This window comes from Rattus rattus, chromosome 17 (assembly GCF_011064425.1).
Source record: "Rattus rattus isolate New Zealand chromosome 17, Rrattus_CSIRO_v1, whole genome shotgun sequence".
In the NCBI taxonomy this organism is placed as follows: Eukaryota; Metazoa; Chordata; class Mammalia; order Rodentia; family Muridae; genus Rattus; species Rattus rattus.
In genome coordinates this window covers 15,692,319-15,709,668 of record NC_046170.1, presented here as the reverse complement: position 1 = coordinate 15,709,668, position 17,350 = coordinate 15,692,319, and the positions used below count along the sequence as shown (strand labels likewise).

General features: G+C 51.3%; 1 protein-coding gene across 1 annotated transcript in view; it reads left to right on the top strand.

Annotated features, from left to right (window-relative positions):
- The window catches only part of Cacna1a (calcium voltage-gated channel subunit alpha1 A), a 295,849-nt gene that overhangs the window by 239,873 nt on the left and 38,626 nt on the right, over nt 1–17,350 (top strand). The window contains 4 exon segments of the mRNA XM_032887650.1: nt 3,300–3,464; nt 5,066–5,176; nt 11,951–12,034; nt 14,656–14,661. Coding sequence (XP_032743541.1) covers nt 3,300–3,464; nt 5,066–5,176; nt 11,951–12,034; nt 14,656–14,661 — 366 coding nt within the window.

Below are 17,350 nucleotides of genomic sequence, written 5' to 3'. Positions count from 1 at the left end.
TTACTCATTTACTCACGTCCGGTGATAAGCGAGGGTCAGTGAGTCTGAACAAGTTCTCCTGCATTTTTAACAATCTGTCTTCCTGAGTCAGATCCTGTTGCTGAGTTTTGAGCTAATTTAAAACTCCATCTTTCAGTCTATGCTTTCTTTATTCTTGTTGGCCAAGCCAGCACACAACCTTCTTCCAAGATACTTCAGAGCAAAAGATAATATGCCAGTGATCTAGCCTTGGTTCCTCCCAGAGCGACTATATGATTTTCTTTAAGGACATATAAACAGATGTATGTCTGTTTACATCAGTGCACCAAAGACAAAACAAGAGACAATTCCGCCCAGGTCTAACTATATGAACCAGTGAGTTTATTGCTATCACATACAGAAACATGGGTGACGACTTATGATAGCCGTATCCATTCTTGGAACTCCCTACACAATTTGCAGGCAGCTCCATGGAAAATTCTCTTCTCCAGCAGTTCTTTATTACATACATAACATTGTGGAGAGGCCTACTGAATATAACTTTGTGAGCTTCCTTAGTCATGTGAGTTTCCTGAGCTCCCTAAGTCTTGTCAGTTTCCTGAACTTCCTGAGTCATCTGAATTTCCTTAGTCATAAGAATTTCCTGAGCTTACGGAGCCTTGTGGGCCTTCCTCTTTGCTTAAGGAAGGAGTGAGCTACACATAACTACACATCTTACTCTGGCTCTTGCTTTTTTTTTTCCTGCCTCCTCTTCACCAGTGTTGTCTGAGCCTTGGATCTAGTGACATAGATGCCTACTTCCCTCCATTTATAGCTGAACATTGAAACACTTTGCCACAAACAGCCACTTGTTCTCTGAAATTTGACCAAGTTTGAATCTCTGCAATAACCATCACCACTCAGTACAAAAAAAGAAGTGTCACTGGCAATGGTGGCACATTCCTTTAAATCCAGCACTCAGGAGGCAGAGGCAGGCAGATCTCAGTGTGTTCAAGGCCAACCTGGTCTACAGAACAAGTTCCAAGACAGCCAAGACTACACAGAGAAACCCTGTCTCAAAAGAGAGAGAGAGAGAGAGAGAGAGAGAGAGAGAGAGAGAGAGGAGGAAGAAGAAGAAGAAGAAGAAGAAGAAGAAGAAGAGGAAGAGAAAAGGAGCCCCTTCACAACACAAATGGACAAATGGACAACAGTTCCACTGGACTTGTAACCAGTTATATTTTTTTGTCCTGACTTACAGTACCAGAGCGGGGTCTTTGCTGCAAAGCAGGCCTCAAGTCCAACCAGAGAGCGGTTGGTTGCACCAGTAACAGTAGTGTCATTGTTTACCACTTGGACACATCTTGCCTGACATGGGATCCAGAGCTGAGCAGGACCATGTGTGCCTCCCTCAGCAACCAATATATCACTCTTTCCAGTACTACAAAAAGCAGCCAGCAATAGTGAAGGAGCTTCCAGTCATCCCCACCTTTTGTCTCCCCAACGTCCTGAAGCCACAGCACACAGGGTCTTCAGCAACAGAACCTTACCATGCAACCAAGAGCAGAAACAATGGCCTTTATGGTTTGTGGGGCCTCAGAGAGCCTCTGGCCAATGACTCTACTTTGTAAGCTGTTGTCATGCTCCACGAACTGTGCCTTCTCCTCATCTTGGGAACCTGCTAGGCCACTGGTTCTCCCTACCCACTCACCCCCACATGGGTTCAATGAGACAGGCTCTCCCTGGTTGACCTGGCCTAGTACTCTTGCTGCCAAACCAGCTCCCTGGTTCCAACAGGGGGCGCCAAATCTATCGCCTCTCCTTCAGCCACACCTGACCACTAAAGGGGCCGCAGCTGAAGGAGGAATCTCTATCCTGAAGTGCAGGGTGTGAGAGAAGTGTACACGGCGTTCTCTGAGAGAAAAGCTGTCTACCCTGAGGACGTGACTAGTCTTTCCCACCTGCACTGCCTGTCCCTCCCTCCTCCCTTCAGTGAAATGGGGTGTAGTCTTTTTTTCTTTTTCTTTTCTTTTCTTTTTTTTTTTTTCCGGAGCTGGGGACCGAACCCAGGGCCTTGTGCTTGCTAAGCAAGCTCTCTACCACTGAGCTAAATCCCCAACCCTGGGGTGTAGTCTTACAAAGTCTCCCAGCCACTGAATTTAGCCTCCTTAGTTTTCCTTCAGAATTCGCCTCAGTACTTCCCAAATTTACCTTCAGGTGCCCCAGCCAGGCCCTTCCAGCCACCTTGCCTCTCTTCTCAACTGCTTTTGGCATTCTGCAAGCCTGACTTACATGCTAGTGTGAGTCATTAAGATATATTCCAGAGCCACTCCCACCTCATGAAGACCAGTAAAACCCTGAAGCCCCATGACAGCCCAATGGTTGAAGAATCAACCTTTTTTCTTAACTCGCCTGTGAACACAGTCCCATGTGGCCTACTGAACAAAGCGTCAAGCACTGCCTGTCACATGCCCAAATCCCTCAGTAACACCTTTCCCTTCTGGATTGGTCTCCAGTCCCGATATCCATGGAGACCTTACCTGATTACAACCAAATCCCTCGTGGCTCTTTATGAGCCGGTCCCTGAAGACGTCAGGCAGTGCAGCCTTTGTGGTTCTGCAGCTCACGTCTTCCACCTCCACAGCATCCGGATGGACTGATGCCAGCAGCTCCTGTGTCCCAGAGCCTCCCTCACAGACTAGGAGAAGCAAGGGACTCAAAAAGAGAATGGTTTATCTGGCCACAGTGGCAGACCTGTCAGTCAAGTACTCAGAGGGTGGAGCAAGAGGGTCACTATTCTGAAGCCAGCATGGGCTACAGAGTGAGATCCGTTTGAGGTACAGGAGAGGCAGCTCTAAGAATGTAGCTCAGTAGTAGACGCCTTGCCTAGAGTCCTGAAAGGCCTGGGCTCCTGTCCCAAGAATCATAGGAATTCACCATGGTTGCATAGGCACCTTGGAACCAGCCTGGACTACATAAAATCCTGGGGGTAGGGGAAGGTGGGGATATGGGGGGGAGAGAGAGGGAAAGAGAGAGAACATAAAGAAGGCACTGATGAGGTGCCTCAAGCCCAGCCTCTCTGAACTGGTTTTCCACATCTGCAAACTGGTACGGTAGATAACTGCTTGCATGGGAGATTCCAGGAGAGAAGCAGGGCAGTGGTGTGGTAACTTCCCAAGTTGGAATAGACAATAGAACTGTCAGGTTTTTTGAGGGGCCCTCGGGGACTGCACGGATCCCAACTGGACCCAGCACAACAAGGGATCTGGGCAGCTGCCCCGGGGGCCTGTGAGCATCTGGCCTCTCTGCTGTCGGCCCCTCTCATGCACTGGCATCTCCCACAGAGGGCCTGCATCGACTTTGCCATCAGTGCCAAGCCGCTGACCAGGCACATGCCCCAGAACAAGCAGAGCTTCCAGTATCGAATGTGGCAGTTCGTGGTGTCCCCACCCTTTGAGTACACCATCATGGCCATGATCGCTCTCAACACCATCGTGCTAATGATGAAGGTGAGCCCCCAACCCCTCCTAATTTAAGACCCATGCACAGCATCCCAGTCAGGCCACTGAGCCTTTGCCGCTCCACCCTCTGCCTGCCACACTGCCTTGCCAGCTCCTTCCTCCCTGCCACATGTGCATGCAGAATGCTTCCTCCCGGAAACTTTAAACTAAGCCTGGGGCTGGGCTCTGCAGTTCCTCTCGCCTCAGTCTCACATGGTTGCACACTCCATGGTCCCACCAGTCTGCACTCTTCGGGAAGATGTCTGGCTTTTTAGGGCTCAGCAGGGGCCTCGTGGATAGAAGTAGACACTCTCCTTGAAGGTGTGCTGGGTGGAATTGGGAACAGATCAGAGAAGGGGACTTCCAGAGCTTCAAGAGTCCTAGCCCCTCACTGGGGGATTCTAGGTCATCACTATACAACTCCCAGGTCTTTCTCTTTTTAAAATGCCTGTGCCTTATTTGACTAGTAGAGCCCTGGAAATTACCAGAAAATAGTAAGGGTGCCAATCAGGAGGCTCAGCCAGCATGGTAGCACACAGCTGTCATCCCAGATACTTGGAGGGTCACAAATACACGAGCAGCATAGACGATGTAGTAAAACCCTGTCTCAAAAATAAAAATATATTGAGAGCTGGCATGATGGCTCAGTAATAAAGGTACTGGCACCAAGCCTGGTGACCTGAGTTCAATTCCCTGCTCCCACGTGTTAGAAAGGGAGAACCAACTCCTGCAAGTTGTCCTCTGACCTCCACGTGTATGCATGTGTTCATACACACACATAACAGCTCAATAAAATGCTGTTAAAACTTTAAAAATAAAATAAAGCCCAAGGAAGGGCATGGCTCGGCGGTAGAACATTTGTTTGCATACATGAGGCCCTAGACTCCATTACTACCACCAAATGATAAAAAAAATAAGAGGATGGGGTTGGGGATTTAGCTCAGTGGTAGAGCGCTTGCCTAGGAAGCGCAAGGCCATGGGTTCGGTCCCCAGCTCTGAAAAAAAGAACCAAAAAAAAAAAAAAAAAAAAAAAAGAGGATGGCTCAGGAGATGGCTCAGTGGTTAGGACCTAACTGTCTTCCAGAGGCCTGAGTTTAGTTCCCGGTACCTATGTAGGGGAGCTCGCAACTTCCTGTATCTCCACTCTAGAGGACCTGGGAGTTTTCTGGCCTCCACAGGCATCCACACACATGGTACAGATATACCCACAACACACACACACACAAACATATACGCCCATAGATATACACACATACACAAAAGTAAATATATATCCATAAACTTTTAATTGACAAGAAAGCTTTGCTACATTATCATTAAGATGCTTTGTGGCTAATTAATTAACTAATTAATTACTCAGAGAATCTGGAGACAAAGATTGTTGCAAGTAAAGACTGGAGCTGTGACTCATGGCACATGTGAGCAGTTGCATCACTTGGGGATGTTGAGCTGGGAGGATTCCCATGATTCTGAGGCCACTGCTAAAGGGAGACCCTGTCTCATGGCCCAGGCCTTTGCTGAGTGGTCATCCTCTCTGGGCTCTGAGGTGGGACCTGCAGCCTGGCTCTTAGCTAGGCCACTGACTTCTCTGCCTGTCCTCATCCGTCTAGTTCTATGGAGCCTCCGTGGCCTATGAAAACGCCCTTCGAGTGTTCAACATTGTCTTCACCTCCCTCTTCTCTCTCGAATGTGTGCTCAAAGTCATGGCTTTTGGGATTCTGGTACGTGGGGCCTGAGGGTAGTGGGTGGTGGGAGCACAGAGGGCTTGGGATGCGGGAGAAGGTGTGTGCTCTGGGCCCCAAGACCTGGTCCCCAGCAAAAGTCTACACTCGACCTGCACAGCCTCGTGCTGACCTAGGAGCATCAGGGGCGGATGGCATGTGGATTTGACTGTCCTCCAGAGGACCTGGTCACAGGTACTGGTGACAGAGGACAAGTCCCTAGTAGTCACAACAGCCAGGGCTGTCTCACCAGTGTTTGGGAGGCTGAGGACCTTCTGGAATTCAAGGCCAGCCTGGGGCAGAATAATACTGAAGTAAAGACAGAAAGGAAGGAAGGGAGAGAGGAAGAAGGAAGGAAAGAAAGAAGGCAGTTGGGACCACGGTCCAGCAGATCTCATGACAGTGTCGGGACACCCAAGTGGAATTCCCAGGGTCAGAGGTCCGTCAGTCCGGCCTTGCGGCCTCTACCACTGCACTCCACCCACTGTCTTACTTTTCATCTTAGTTTTTTAGTTAATTTTATTTATGTGTATTGGTGGTTTGCCTGCGTGTGTGTCTGTGTTCCACACGTGTGCCTGGTAGCCTCGGGGGCCAGAAGAGGTCATCAAATCCCCTGAGAGTAGAATTATAGATAGTCGTGAGCTTGCCTGCAGGAACTGGGAGCTGAACCTGGGTCCTCTAAAAGAGCAGCCAGGGCTAACTGCTGAGCCATCTCCATCCCTGCTGTGCATTTTGAGACAGAGCTTCACTAAGTTACCCAGGCAGAAAGCTGAGTTGGCAAAGTGCTTGCCTCTCGAGCAGAAGGATTCAGTCCCCAGATCCTTTATAAAAACCTGGGTATGGTGACAGGCACTGTGGTCCTAGCACTGGGGGAGGGGAGGAAGGAGGACCCTGGGGCTCCCCGGCCTGACAAGGAGCCCAACACACACACACACACACACACACACACACACACACACACACACCTATACTCAGGAACATGCACACATATACACAAATGAAAGAAAGAAGGAGGCTGGACTTACCTTGATTTATACCTAGGGCTGGCTTTGAACGTGCAGTCCCTGTGGTCGGCCTCCCAGGTGCTATGACATACATTCTGAAATTGTCTCTTTTATCCAAACCCGTTTCTTTTTTCTTTCAGAAGTGTATCATGGTCTACTAATTTAAATTTGTCTAGACTGGTGGCGTAGCCCTAATCCAAGGCACCCAGACCCCGAAGGGAATCAGTGAGGAGGTTGAGGAGCTCTGAGGTTAGAAGGGAGGCATCACACCCATATTTCCTACCAGCTACTGACTGAACTGGAAGCGCTTTCTTTCATCTCGATGAATTGCTCAGGCCCCCATTGCTGTGACAAAAGACCTCGGATATCCCACTTATTAAGCTGGGAATGTTTATCTTCAATGCAAAGTTTCAGAGGTTTCACCCCACATCGTTTCAGCCTTTGGGCCTGTGGGGAGGCCACTAGTCATGGGGAGCACGTGACAAGGCAGCTGGGAAGCCAAGCGGAAGGGAAAGAGCTGGTCAGCCACCGTGGCCTGCTTCCCTCCCACGAGAACCTGGCACTTGCCAATTACGCATGCTACCTAGCCGCTATCCTGTAGGTCTGTGGCACGGCCTCTTCCAAACTCAAGCCATATTTCTGATACCAACCATTTGACATAGAAGAAATATTAGGTGGTCTCAAACCAGGCCTGGTAGTTTGCACCCCTCAACACCCAAAAGGCTGAAGCAGGAGGATTACAAGTTCAAGACCAACTTGGTTTACATAGTGAGCATCAGGCCTGCCATGGCTGGATAGCAAGACAAAAAGCCTCAGGAAGGAAGGAAGGAAGAAAGGAAGGAAGGAAGGAAGAAAGGAAGGAAGGAAGGAAAGGAAGGAAGGAAGGAAGGAAGGAAGGAAGGGAGGACAGATAGTTAGGGGGAAGGAAGGACAGACAGATGGATAGGTAAGGAGGGAAGGAAGGGAGGGAAGGAGAAAGGAAGGATGGCTAGATAAGGAGGAAGGAAGGACGGACAGATAGGTAAGGAAGGAAGGAAAGAAGGAAGGGGAAGGAGAGAAGGAAGGAGGAAGGAAGAGAGAGAAGAAAAATTAGCTATTCTATAGGATTTTAAAAGGCTCGCAGATACCTTGAAATTTACCTTGTGTTGATGGTTGTTTGAGAATGCCGATGGCTAGCCAAGCCTTGAGATGCACACTGGAAATTCCAGCTCCTGAGAGGCTGAGGTAGTAGGATCAGAAAAACTATTACACGCAGTGGTGTGATGGTGTGGCGGTGCTCACCTTTAACCCCAGCACTCTGACGGCAGAGGAGTTTGAGACCAGCCTGGTCTACACATCGAGCTCCAGACCAGCCAAGCAGCCTAAGCCACACAGTGAGCCACTGTCTGAAAAAGAAAACAAAAACCCAGCAGCAGTGATGGGGGAGGGGGAGGGACACAACCCAACCCCCACCCCCTGAATGAAAAGAAGAAAAGAGATAAAACAGGAAAGGGCAGGACTGCACCTAGGTGAACATGAGGGAGAGCAGAGGCAGAGCCGTCTGGGAGAGTCCAGAGAGGACATGGACAGACTGAGCTGGACCGTGTGAGGAGAGACGGGTAGGGAGAGCAAGAGAAGCTGCTGACCAAGAGGGGCAGCCTGGGCCAAGAGAGTAGCTGGAGAAAAACAGGACAGGCAACCTAAATGGCTGGGTAGAGGGAAGGGCAGCCTAGCCACTGGGCTGCATGTTAGATATTAATATCAGATATCAGTTTTTAATAAGATCAGAATATCGGCCACACCCTTGGGGAAAGAGCACACCAAACCAACACCAACACAGTTCCACGGGGTGAGATTTTAATGGGGGAATGAGACAAAGGGAAGGTGGCGAGAGAAAGAAGAGAAAAAAGGCCTAGGGGGCAGGGAATGTGCTGTAAAGGTTCCCAGGGGGAGGTGCGAATTGAGCCAAAAGGTCTTCTGGGAATGTGTGGCCGCTGCTGTCACCGCTAAAGGCAATTCCTGATACAACACTGCACAAGTTTCAGGTGACAGGCAGGGTATGTTAGCCTGAAAGCCCTATAACGGGTGAAGGCTGCAGAGAATGGAGGTCAGGTCTGCTCCGATCTATTAAATAGGTGCCTCAGGCATTTGTCTAGATTTGGGGGTCCCTAAGGACCTCCCCCATTCATAGAGACCACAGTGTCTGTGGCCTCACTTCCTTTCACCAGACCCCATTGCTTACAGGTTCCGCCATCTCCCGTTGTAGCACAGGCTGATGACCCAGGCCCACAGCCTGAGATCCTCACTCACTGTGGGTGGAGTTGTGTTAAGGGACTTCTTAAAAGTGCCTGGAGGGCATTTGCAGTGAGTGAGAGCTGCCCATGCTGTTGGTCCGAGCTGCCTGAGGGCCTTAGCACCAGAAAAGCCTAGACCGGAAGTCTTCCCCTCTTCCACACGGTGATTAGAAGGGGCTGCTCCCTCAGCGGAGTCCCCTGAATGTCAGATGCAGTAATGCCCGTCAGGGCCGCCCTTCGCCCTTCAGTGGGTGCCTCCCAGATCAACTGTTCGCACCCAGTCCTTGCCCGAGGCTTTTCCTCTGAGGAATACCCATATAGCCTGACACAGAATGAGCCTTCTGTACATGCTAGAAAGGGTTAAAATAAAGCTCCTCGGGACCACAGAGACGTTCAGTCAGTGCAGTGTTCGCCACATAAACATGAACTCAGACCCCAGCACCCATGAAAATGACACGGAAGGCGGTACATACTGGCAGTATCAGCACTGGGGAGGATTCATTAGCCAGACAGCCTAGCAAGCTACAGGACTGTCTCAACAGACACCCTTGATTGACCTCCGACCTCTGACACCCACAGGCGGGCCCCACCTGCACACGTGTGCATGGCATATGCACATAAACGGTCGAGAGCGCACACACACACCACCACCACCAGCAACACCAACACATGAGCAGATATCTTAAAGTCGAGTGTGCCCCAGACCTACCTCCAAAACTTCCATGGTTATTTTGCTTTTTGAAGTGTCACACAGTAGCCCAGGCTGGTCTCAAACTCTCAGTTCCCTTCCTTAGCCTCCTGTAGTGGGGTTCAGAAGCAGTAGCACCATGCACAGCCCACTCTTGTGGGATTGTTGTGGTTTGGTTTGTTGGTTGGTTGGTTGGTTGGTTGTTTTGAAACAAGGTTTCACTGTGTAGCCCTTGTTAGACTGGAACTCACAGAAATCAACCTGCTTCTGCCTCCAGCGTGCCAGGTTCAAAGGCCTGCACCACCATTGGCTTCCGGCTTGAATCATCTTAATGAGTACTGCCAGAGGCTGTGTGTAGAGCAATGAGGCACTGTACCTGCTAGGTACCTGCAGGCAGGAGTCAGGTGTATTAGGCAAGAGCACAACCAGAGGTCCCGTGTCTCCTGTGGGTTGCGTTATGCAGGAGAATCACAGAGAGTTTGTAGGGATGGTGTCAGCTCCCGGCTCAAGCCAACATGGATCCAAACACCTTTCCAGCCGAGTGGATCTCCAACCAAAAATCCCTTGGTATCTTTGCACTCATTGGCACTTTGGAGAAAGCACAGATAGAACATTGGCTTCCAGAGCTGGGAAGAGCCACCCTCTCCTCAGCCAGGCTTCCGCTGTATGGGGCTGAGGCTCCATGTCCCTGTGGGGTCGGTTCTAGAACTTTTACAGAAAACCTGAAATTTCTCAGGTGACATTCAGATGACAGATAGAACCTGGGTTTGAGATCTGTGGCCAAATGCCTACAAGTTGTCTTGGTTGGGTATTCCTCAGAAACAGGGTCGGAGATGAGGGCTGAATGCAAAGAATCGACCTGGCAGGTGACTCCCAAAGGGACCTGAGAGGAGACTCATCAAGGAAGAGGGGACACCATTGCTGCCAGCCAGAATGCCTTTTGGCTTTTAGCTCTGGAGCACCAGAGGCTGCGTTCCACCTGAGGCCTCCAGGTGGCAGCAGAGAGCAGTGACCACAGGGGAGGGAGGCGGAGTATTGGGCACCCAGCAGCTATCAATCAAGAACTGCCTGAGCCCTAGGGAAGTAAAGAAAGCCTGTGGTGACAAACGATGGGAAGTGTGGGTCCAAATACCGGAAGTGCCAGTGGGTCCTGAAGTCCCTCCAGGCAAGCGTACACCAGCACTCACCAGTTGAGCACCTACTGTGTGTCAAACTCATGCTTCACACATAGTCATCATCTGATGACCCAGGAACTCCCAGCTGGGGGGGGGGGGCCCTTCCCTGTGAGGCAGACGGACTGCCTGAAGGTCAAAAGAAACTTGCTCACTTTGGTCGGAGAGGCCCTCTGGGGTTTTGAGGCTGTGACTTGACAAAGAGCAGAGGATAAGAGTTCAGTAGTGATACTCCCTTGAGCCAGTACAGAGCTGGGACGTGTGTCAGTCAGGAGAGACGGCAGTAACGAGCATCCCCTGGGCCTGTGGCTTCTCTCAGAGGCTTTTGTCTCAGTCAGTCACCTGGGAGGTGTTTTGCCTCTTAGTTGCTTGGGGACCCAGCCACCATTTGGAATAGCCAGCTGCTACAAGGCTAGGAGAGCTCTGATGTCAGGGCCCAGGAGATGGCTCAGTTTAGAAAGTGCTTGATGCACACAAACGGGGACCTGAGCTTGATCCCAGAACACACAGCAAGCCCCTCACAACTGCCCGTGACTCCAGCTCCGGGGGTTCTGACATACACATATACACATGATTCAATTTTTTTTTTTTTTACTTTTTTTTTTCCCCGGAGCTGAGGACCAAACCCAGGGCCTTGTGCTTGCTAGGCAAGTGCTCTACCACTGAGCTAAATCCCCAACCCTGATTCAATTTTTAAAAATCACATAAAGGCCAAGCCTGGTGATATGCATCTGTAATTCCCTCAGGGAGATTGAGTCAGGAGGACACTGTGTGGGGCCTAACTGGATCAGTGAGGGCACAGCGAGTTGGAGACCCTGTCTCCAAAACAAGATGGATGTCTCCTGAGGAATGACGCCTGAAGTTGACCTCTAGCCTTCAACCCCATGTGTGTGCAACACAGAGACAGACAGGCAGGCAGGCAGGCAGAGAGCCTGTGTGTGTGTGTGTGTGCGTATGGCTCCCTCAGTGGTCTTGATGCCCTTCTCACCAACATCACAAAACAGGCACAGAGAGGTTAAGCCTTTTACCCACAGCCACACAGCTCTGATATTCGAGATGGGATCTGAACTCAGAGGCTGCCCGCTTAGACAGAGGCCTTAAACATAGTGGGGCCTTGCATGCAGACGCTGGGCTCCCCTGCGCCTGGTTTCAAATACTGACTCTACCTGCACTTTTGCTGCTGTCAGCAGGAGAGCCTGTTCATATTACAGTGTCCTGAGCTAGAGAGATGGCTCCCCAGCTAAGAGCACTGACTGTTCTTCCAGAGGACCCAGGTTCAATTCCCAGCACCCACAGGGCAGCTCACAACTGTTTGTGACTCCAGTTCCAGGGGATCCAACACCCTCACGTAGCCATACATTCAAACAAACATTGCCGTTTCCCTCAGTTATCACCCCTAGCCTCTTTTGTGAGGAATTCAGTGATGTCCTGGGGGCTTGAGAGCAGGGGCAGGTCCCTGAGTCTCCTCTGGGGCAAGCCAAGTGATCAAAGATCAGAGTTTGAGAGAGGAGGTCTCTGGTGACAAGGAACAGGTCTTTGCACACAGGTGTCATGTCCTAATATGCCCCTTTCTGGCCTTGTGGGCGAGGGCATAGAGCCCTCTGTTGGCATCTTTGTCTTGTGGGTCCCTGTTCTAGAATTATTTCCGCGATGCCTGGAACATCTTCGACTTTGTGACTGTTCTGGGCAGCATCACAGACATCCTCGTCACCGAGTTTGGGGTAAGTCTCCTGCCAGCTTCTCTCTGGGTGACTTGGGGCTGGACTAGTGGGAGACAGCAGAAGTTGCTGGCAGGCACAGTGGGTTATGACCAGTGCTCAGCTAAAGGGAGAATGTCAGAGGCGCAGTCTGAGACAGGAGTGAGGGTGAAGTTTTTCTGGGTGGTGATTTGGGGGTGCAAAGGCAGTTCATAAGGCTCAGTGAGAGGAGAGAGATGTGTCCAAAGCCGGGGCATAGGGTCAGGACTGAGCATTGGGCCTCCCTGCCTGGTGGCTGGTGAATTATGAGTAAAGAGTGTTACCAGTTCACGACATTTAAAGACAAAGAGAACTGAATTCCTTATCCAACCGGCCCACAGGTTGTGGTCCACTGCCCTCTGCTGGCCACAGTGGGGATAGCACTTTCAAGACCTTAGGTTAGTCTCTGGAATAAGCAGTCCTCCACCAGCCCCAGGCAATGCAAATAGGGAAGGGGAGGGGGTAGTTCTAGTGCTTTCTAGGGCCACGTCGTAATTATCCCTTTTTGGGTAAATCTAGGGCCCCAGAGTCCCCTCCCAAACCTTGTCCTTGGCCGTGAGCCAGTGAGCCCTGGACTTGGGATCCCTCAGGAGACTAAGGAGACCATAGCAGATCCCCACAGGGGATTAGAAGGCAAAAAGCTGATCATCAACACCCAGGGTCGGTGGTGGTGTGGATGCCCCCATCACCCCCTCCCAATGACAATGGAAATAATAATAACTGGACTGGGGTGTGGCCCAGCAGCCCTGGCTTGGCTTGTATGAGGCCCTGGGTTGGTCCTCTCCCCCCCAAAACAAAATAAAACAAAGACCAAAAAACCCCACAGAGAATGTGTCCCAAGCACTTCAAATGAGCTGTCTCCCACTGAGCTACTGGGGATCTTGATCAGTGCACAGGAGAATCCTCAAAGAGTTAAACTAAATTGCCCAAGAGGGTGAGGGCTCAGGGTTATCCAGGGGAAAGGGCTGGACAAAGGTCAGAGTGGCAGCTAGCAGAAAGCCCTGGGGAGAGAGGCCTGTCTACCCCTATCCTCTCCCACCAGAGCTCCTGTCTGACCTAAGAGAACCAGGGGAAGAAATTGAGTCCTCCTTAGGACTTAGTCCATATAGCAAGAAACCGTCACCCAGCACCAGGAGGCAAGCACTCACTTCTACAAGCTCTGGAAACCCCAGAACAGACTTAACCATTTTCCCCACTCCTCCTGCAAGGCTGGCACTGCTGGGCCTTCAGACAGAAGGGTCAGGACAGCCTTAAGACAATGTCCATTTGGGTTCAGTTTGGGATGCCTGCTTCCCAGCAGGGCAGGTAGAATTGTTTAAAACTCCCAGTTGCTAGTAATAGGGTCCATAACCATCATGGCTGGGAGCATGGCAACAGGCACACAGGCATGGAGCTGGAGTACATGAGAACTTACATGAGGGAGGAAGGGAGGGACGGGGAGAGAGAGGGAGGGAGCAGGAGCTACCTGGGAATGATAGGGATTTTTGAAACCTCAAAGCTCTCCCAGTGACACACCTCCATCGAGGCCATACCTCCTAATCCTTCCCAAACAGTTCCACCAAATTGGAGACCAAGGATTCAGATATATGAGCCTATGGGGGCCATCCTCATTCAAATCACCACATTACCTGAGTTCAATCCCTGGGACCCACATAGGCACTCAAAAGAAATAAAATGTAATCTTAAAAAAAATTAAAGGTAATGGGCTGGAAAGGCACTTCAATGGCAGACCCCACCTACAATCCTACAGTGAGGGCTTAGGGGGCATGGCTCCATAGTGGAGCACACACCTGAAACCCTACCCTACCCACTGGTAAGGATCTGGGGGTGTGGCTCAATGGTAGAGCTCTGGTTTAGCTTGTAGGAGACTCTGCACCTAGCCATAGTAGTCCACAGGAAAAGTCATCCTTCCGAAGTGCTTGGCATAGAACCTACCACGAAAATCAGTGCCCCGTGGTTATTATTATTCCTATTGTTATTGGTCCCATGAGTGTACCTTGATGTGCAGTCAAACTGCCCTAAGACGCCATCACTTTGTGGGAAGATTGGGGAGGGGGCGCCTAAGGCCTGTCCTCACCCTGTACCAGGTGCTGGTAGCTCCTGTCTGGGACCCAGGTAAGGCCACTGTCCTTGAGGCCAAGCTGAGTTGGGAGAGCAGGAGGGCAGTTAGCTCCCTGGGACTTGAGAAGCCGAGTCACTAGCACAACTCTGGGCTTTAATGTCACGCCCAGACGTGGCCGGGGGCGGGTTTGCCCATGCGCAATGGATAATGACTGTGTTTCTTGTCTTGTCTTTTTCCATGCCTGCTGTTTAAACTGTATATTGGCGCAACGCCGTCTGAAAAACTCATCCAATCAAAATGCACTATGAAATCCATTTGTTCACCCATGACGTGGTCTGTGTGTCCATACACCAATGACTTACCTCCCAACCCACCGCCACCGCCACCGCCACCCCACTCCCCGCCCGGGAACCGAAACCCATTGGTTTTTTGGCACTGGTTACAAATCCACCTAAAAAAAAAATTAAATTAAAAAAACGCTGAATCGCCTCCCCAACTGCCCCCGCCCGCCCGCTCCCCCTCCATCTTCAACATCCGCATCTAGAATCCGGTTGGTGTTACTTCTTTCTGAAGTGTAAATGCCTTACATTAACTGTGACTGCACTGCATGCCCCACCAGCTTTCCTGTGGATGCCTGTGCACCGCATTCCCCAACCCCCCCACCTCTGTCTGTCTCCCACCCTCTCTTCTCTTTCCTAGACCTCCTTAGGATTTATTAGATGGGGGCTTCTGTTCCTATGGGTCTGTGTCCTTTGCAAGAAAGGAATGTTCTCCCTCCACTAGGACCCCCGGGTGGACCCAGTTCCCCTTCCCACTCACATCCCATATGCTCTGATCCATCCCAGAGCTGACGTGGTGGTTATCATAGAGCTGCGAACTCAGTGTTCAGAAGGTTAAGGCCAGCAGATTGCAGTTTGAGGCCAGCCCGGTCTATGTAGCAAGTTCCAGTCCAGCCAGAGCTACAGTAGTAATCCTGTCCCGAATAAATAGAGAACAAACAAAGACATCCAATATTAACCTCAAGATCCCACAAGTACATGGATGCGCACGCACGCATGCACGCAGCCCCTTTTGTGTGCCACACCTACTCCCACTTCATTTCTTGCCCCCTTCACAGCCCTCAGTTGCCGTGCCCCCCATCTCTGCCCTTCTGCCCACCTCCATGGAGATACTCTGAAGGACCTCCAGTGGTATGCCCACAGTAAACATGCATTCATTCACCAGACACCAATGGGTCCCTGTTAAGTGCCACTGATAAAGCGGCAAATTGTACCACCCCCATCACTTCCCTGCTTGGTTACCGTTAGTAGGGGGAGGCAGACTTTGGACCCCAATTCCACTTGATACTGTAACTGCACTGCTGGAAGAACAGCCAACATTAGCAAGGCATTCCAGGCTCCTAGCCCTGTGGCCAGGAAGAGGATACAGAGGCCAAGGTCTGCAAGTGAGGGGACTTGGGTACAGCATGTGTGTTGGGGGCAGGGGCTGCTGGGTGTCTGGGCTTCATCCTGAGCAGAAAGAAGACCTGGGAGGATTTGAATCAGGCTCGCTTCTGGGACTGATTAGACAGATTGCTGGAAGCCGGTGCCAGGAAGCCCTTGTGGGAGGTGCTAGTGGGGTGGTAGAAGATGGTAGGAGGGCCTTCTGCAGGGCCTGGGGAAGGGTAGGCCTGGGTGTTTCTGAAAAGCTAGAGATGGAAGCTAGGAGTGGGAGAAGGCCAGGGGTTATGGGGAGAACACCTAGCCAGTCTGAATCTGAACCACCCTTTAGATTTGCCAGCAGAACCCCAGTTAGGGGCCTGGGGCTTGACGGGAAGACTTAGAACCTGGGGTGAGTGGTGCCCGTGTCTTTCTACAAACCCGAGGGACACCTGCCCTTGAACATGTCACTGGGAAGAGCACAGGGACCAGGATCCCACACACCTGAGCCTGGATTTTCTGCCGCTGCTCAGTGTAGCCCTGGAGCACAGGGTGGGGGTCTGGGTAGAAAGAGGACACCACTTGGGAGTTCAGGAAGAACAGATAAGGCCTAAGACCTGACTTCTCCGGTCCCCACCCTCCTCCTCATGTGTACGCATGCTCAGCAGCCGCTGGATCCCTGCTTCTGCATGTGCCCCCTGCTCCAAACTGCTCCCAGGAACCCCTGCCTCTGCATGTTTGGCCGAGCCCACATGTTATGATCCACCCCATGGAAGGGATGGCTTGTTCTCCGGGGGTTGAGGGAAAGGGTTGGGAATACTTCTTGGTCAGCGATCCAAGGAAAGCTTGGTGGCCAGGCAGGACCAGGCATCAGGTCAGCGGGGCATGGTGGGTGACTCTTAGCTAGGTTTGCAGGCTTATGTGAGACTCTTGGAACGGGCTCACAAGGGTTGGACCTAAGAGTGTCCTGATGTAGGAGCCCAAGGCTATTCTCCCATGACAGAAACCCATGGGCCAAGTCTTTTGCCCTAGAGGCCTCTTACCAGCCTCAGAAATTCTTTGAGCTCCAGTCACTGCCTCTTCGCCTCCAAGCCAGAGCTAGCTCAAGGCACAGGTCCAGTAAAAGGATGCCTCTGGGAATCAGGCTAAATAGAGTCAAAGACAAACCATGGGGCTGAGCCCCTTTAATCCCAGCATTTGGGAGTCTGAGGCAGGAGGATCTCAAATTCAAAACCAGCCTGGACGACAGCATGAGCCTGTTGCAATAAATAAATAATTCCTTGTGCAAATAGGGACACATAAAAGGCCAGAAGGATGCTCTCGTCCAGGCCTCCTACCCATGCACCTCTGATCATTGGGCCTCATTTGGTCTTACCATGTGACGTGTCTCCAGGATTCCTATCGATCTTTAGACTGGGGCACCAGAAAGCTCCCTCCTAGCCAGAGACCCCATTCTTTCCTGCCTCGTGCCTGCTGGTAGTGACCATGTGGTCCCCAGGCAGAGAACTCTAAATGCTCTGTGGGCCAATCACCAGAGAGCCTGGGAAACTGGAGAGCATATAGCCAGACTCCAGGGGACAGCTAGCTCTGAGAGGCCTGGGGGAGCCAAAGAGCCAGATTGGTGGGCAAAACTGGATTTTAAAATTAGCAACTTTGTATTTAAAACCAAAACCACTTAGGCCCAGCAAATTACTTTCATTGGCTATATTGGGTCATTTCCCACTCATCACTAACCTCCCCTGACGCCCCCTGGAGAGCCCTGGGCCTTGCCCACAGTTTCCAGCCACTGTCTCTCTTCACTAACAGCCTGGTTGGGAGGCC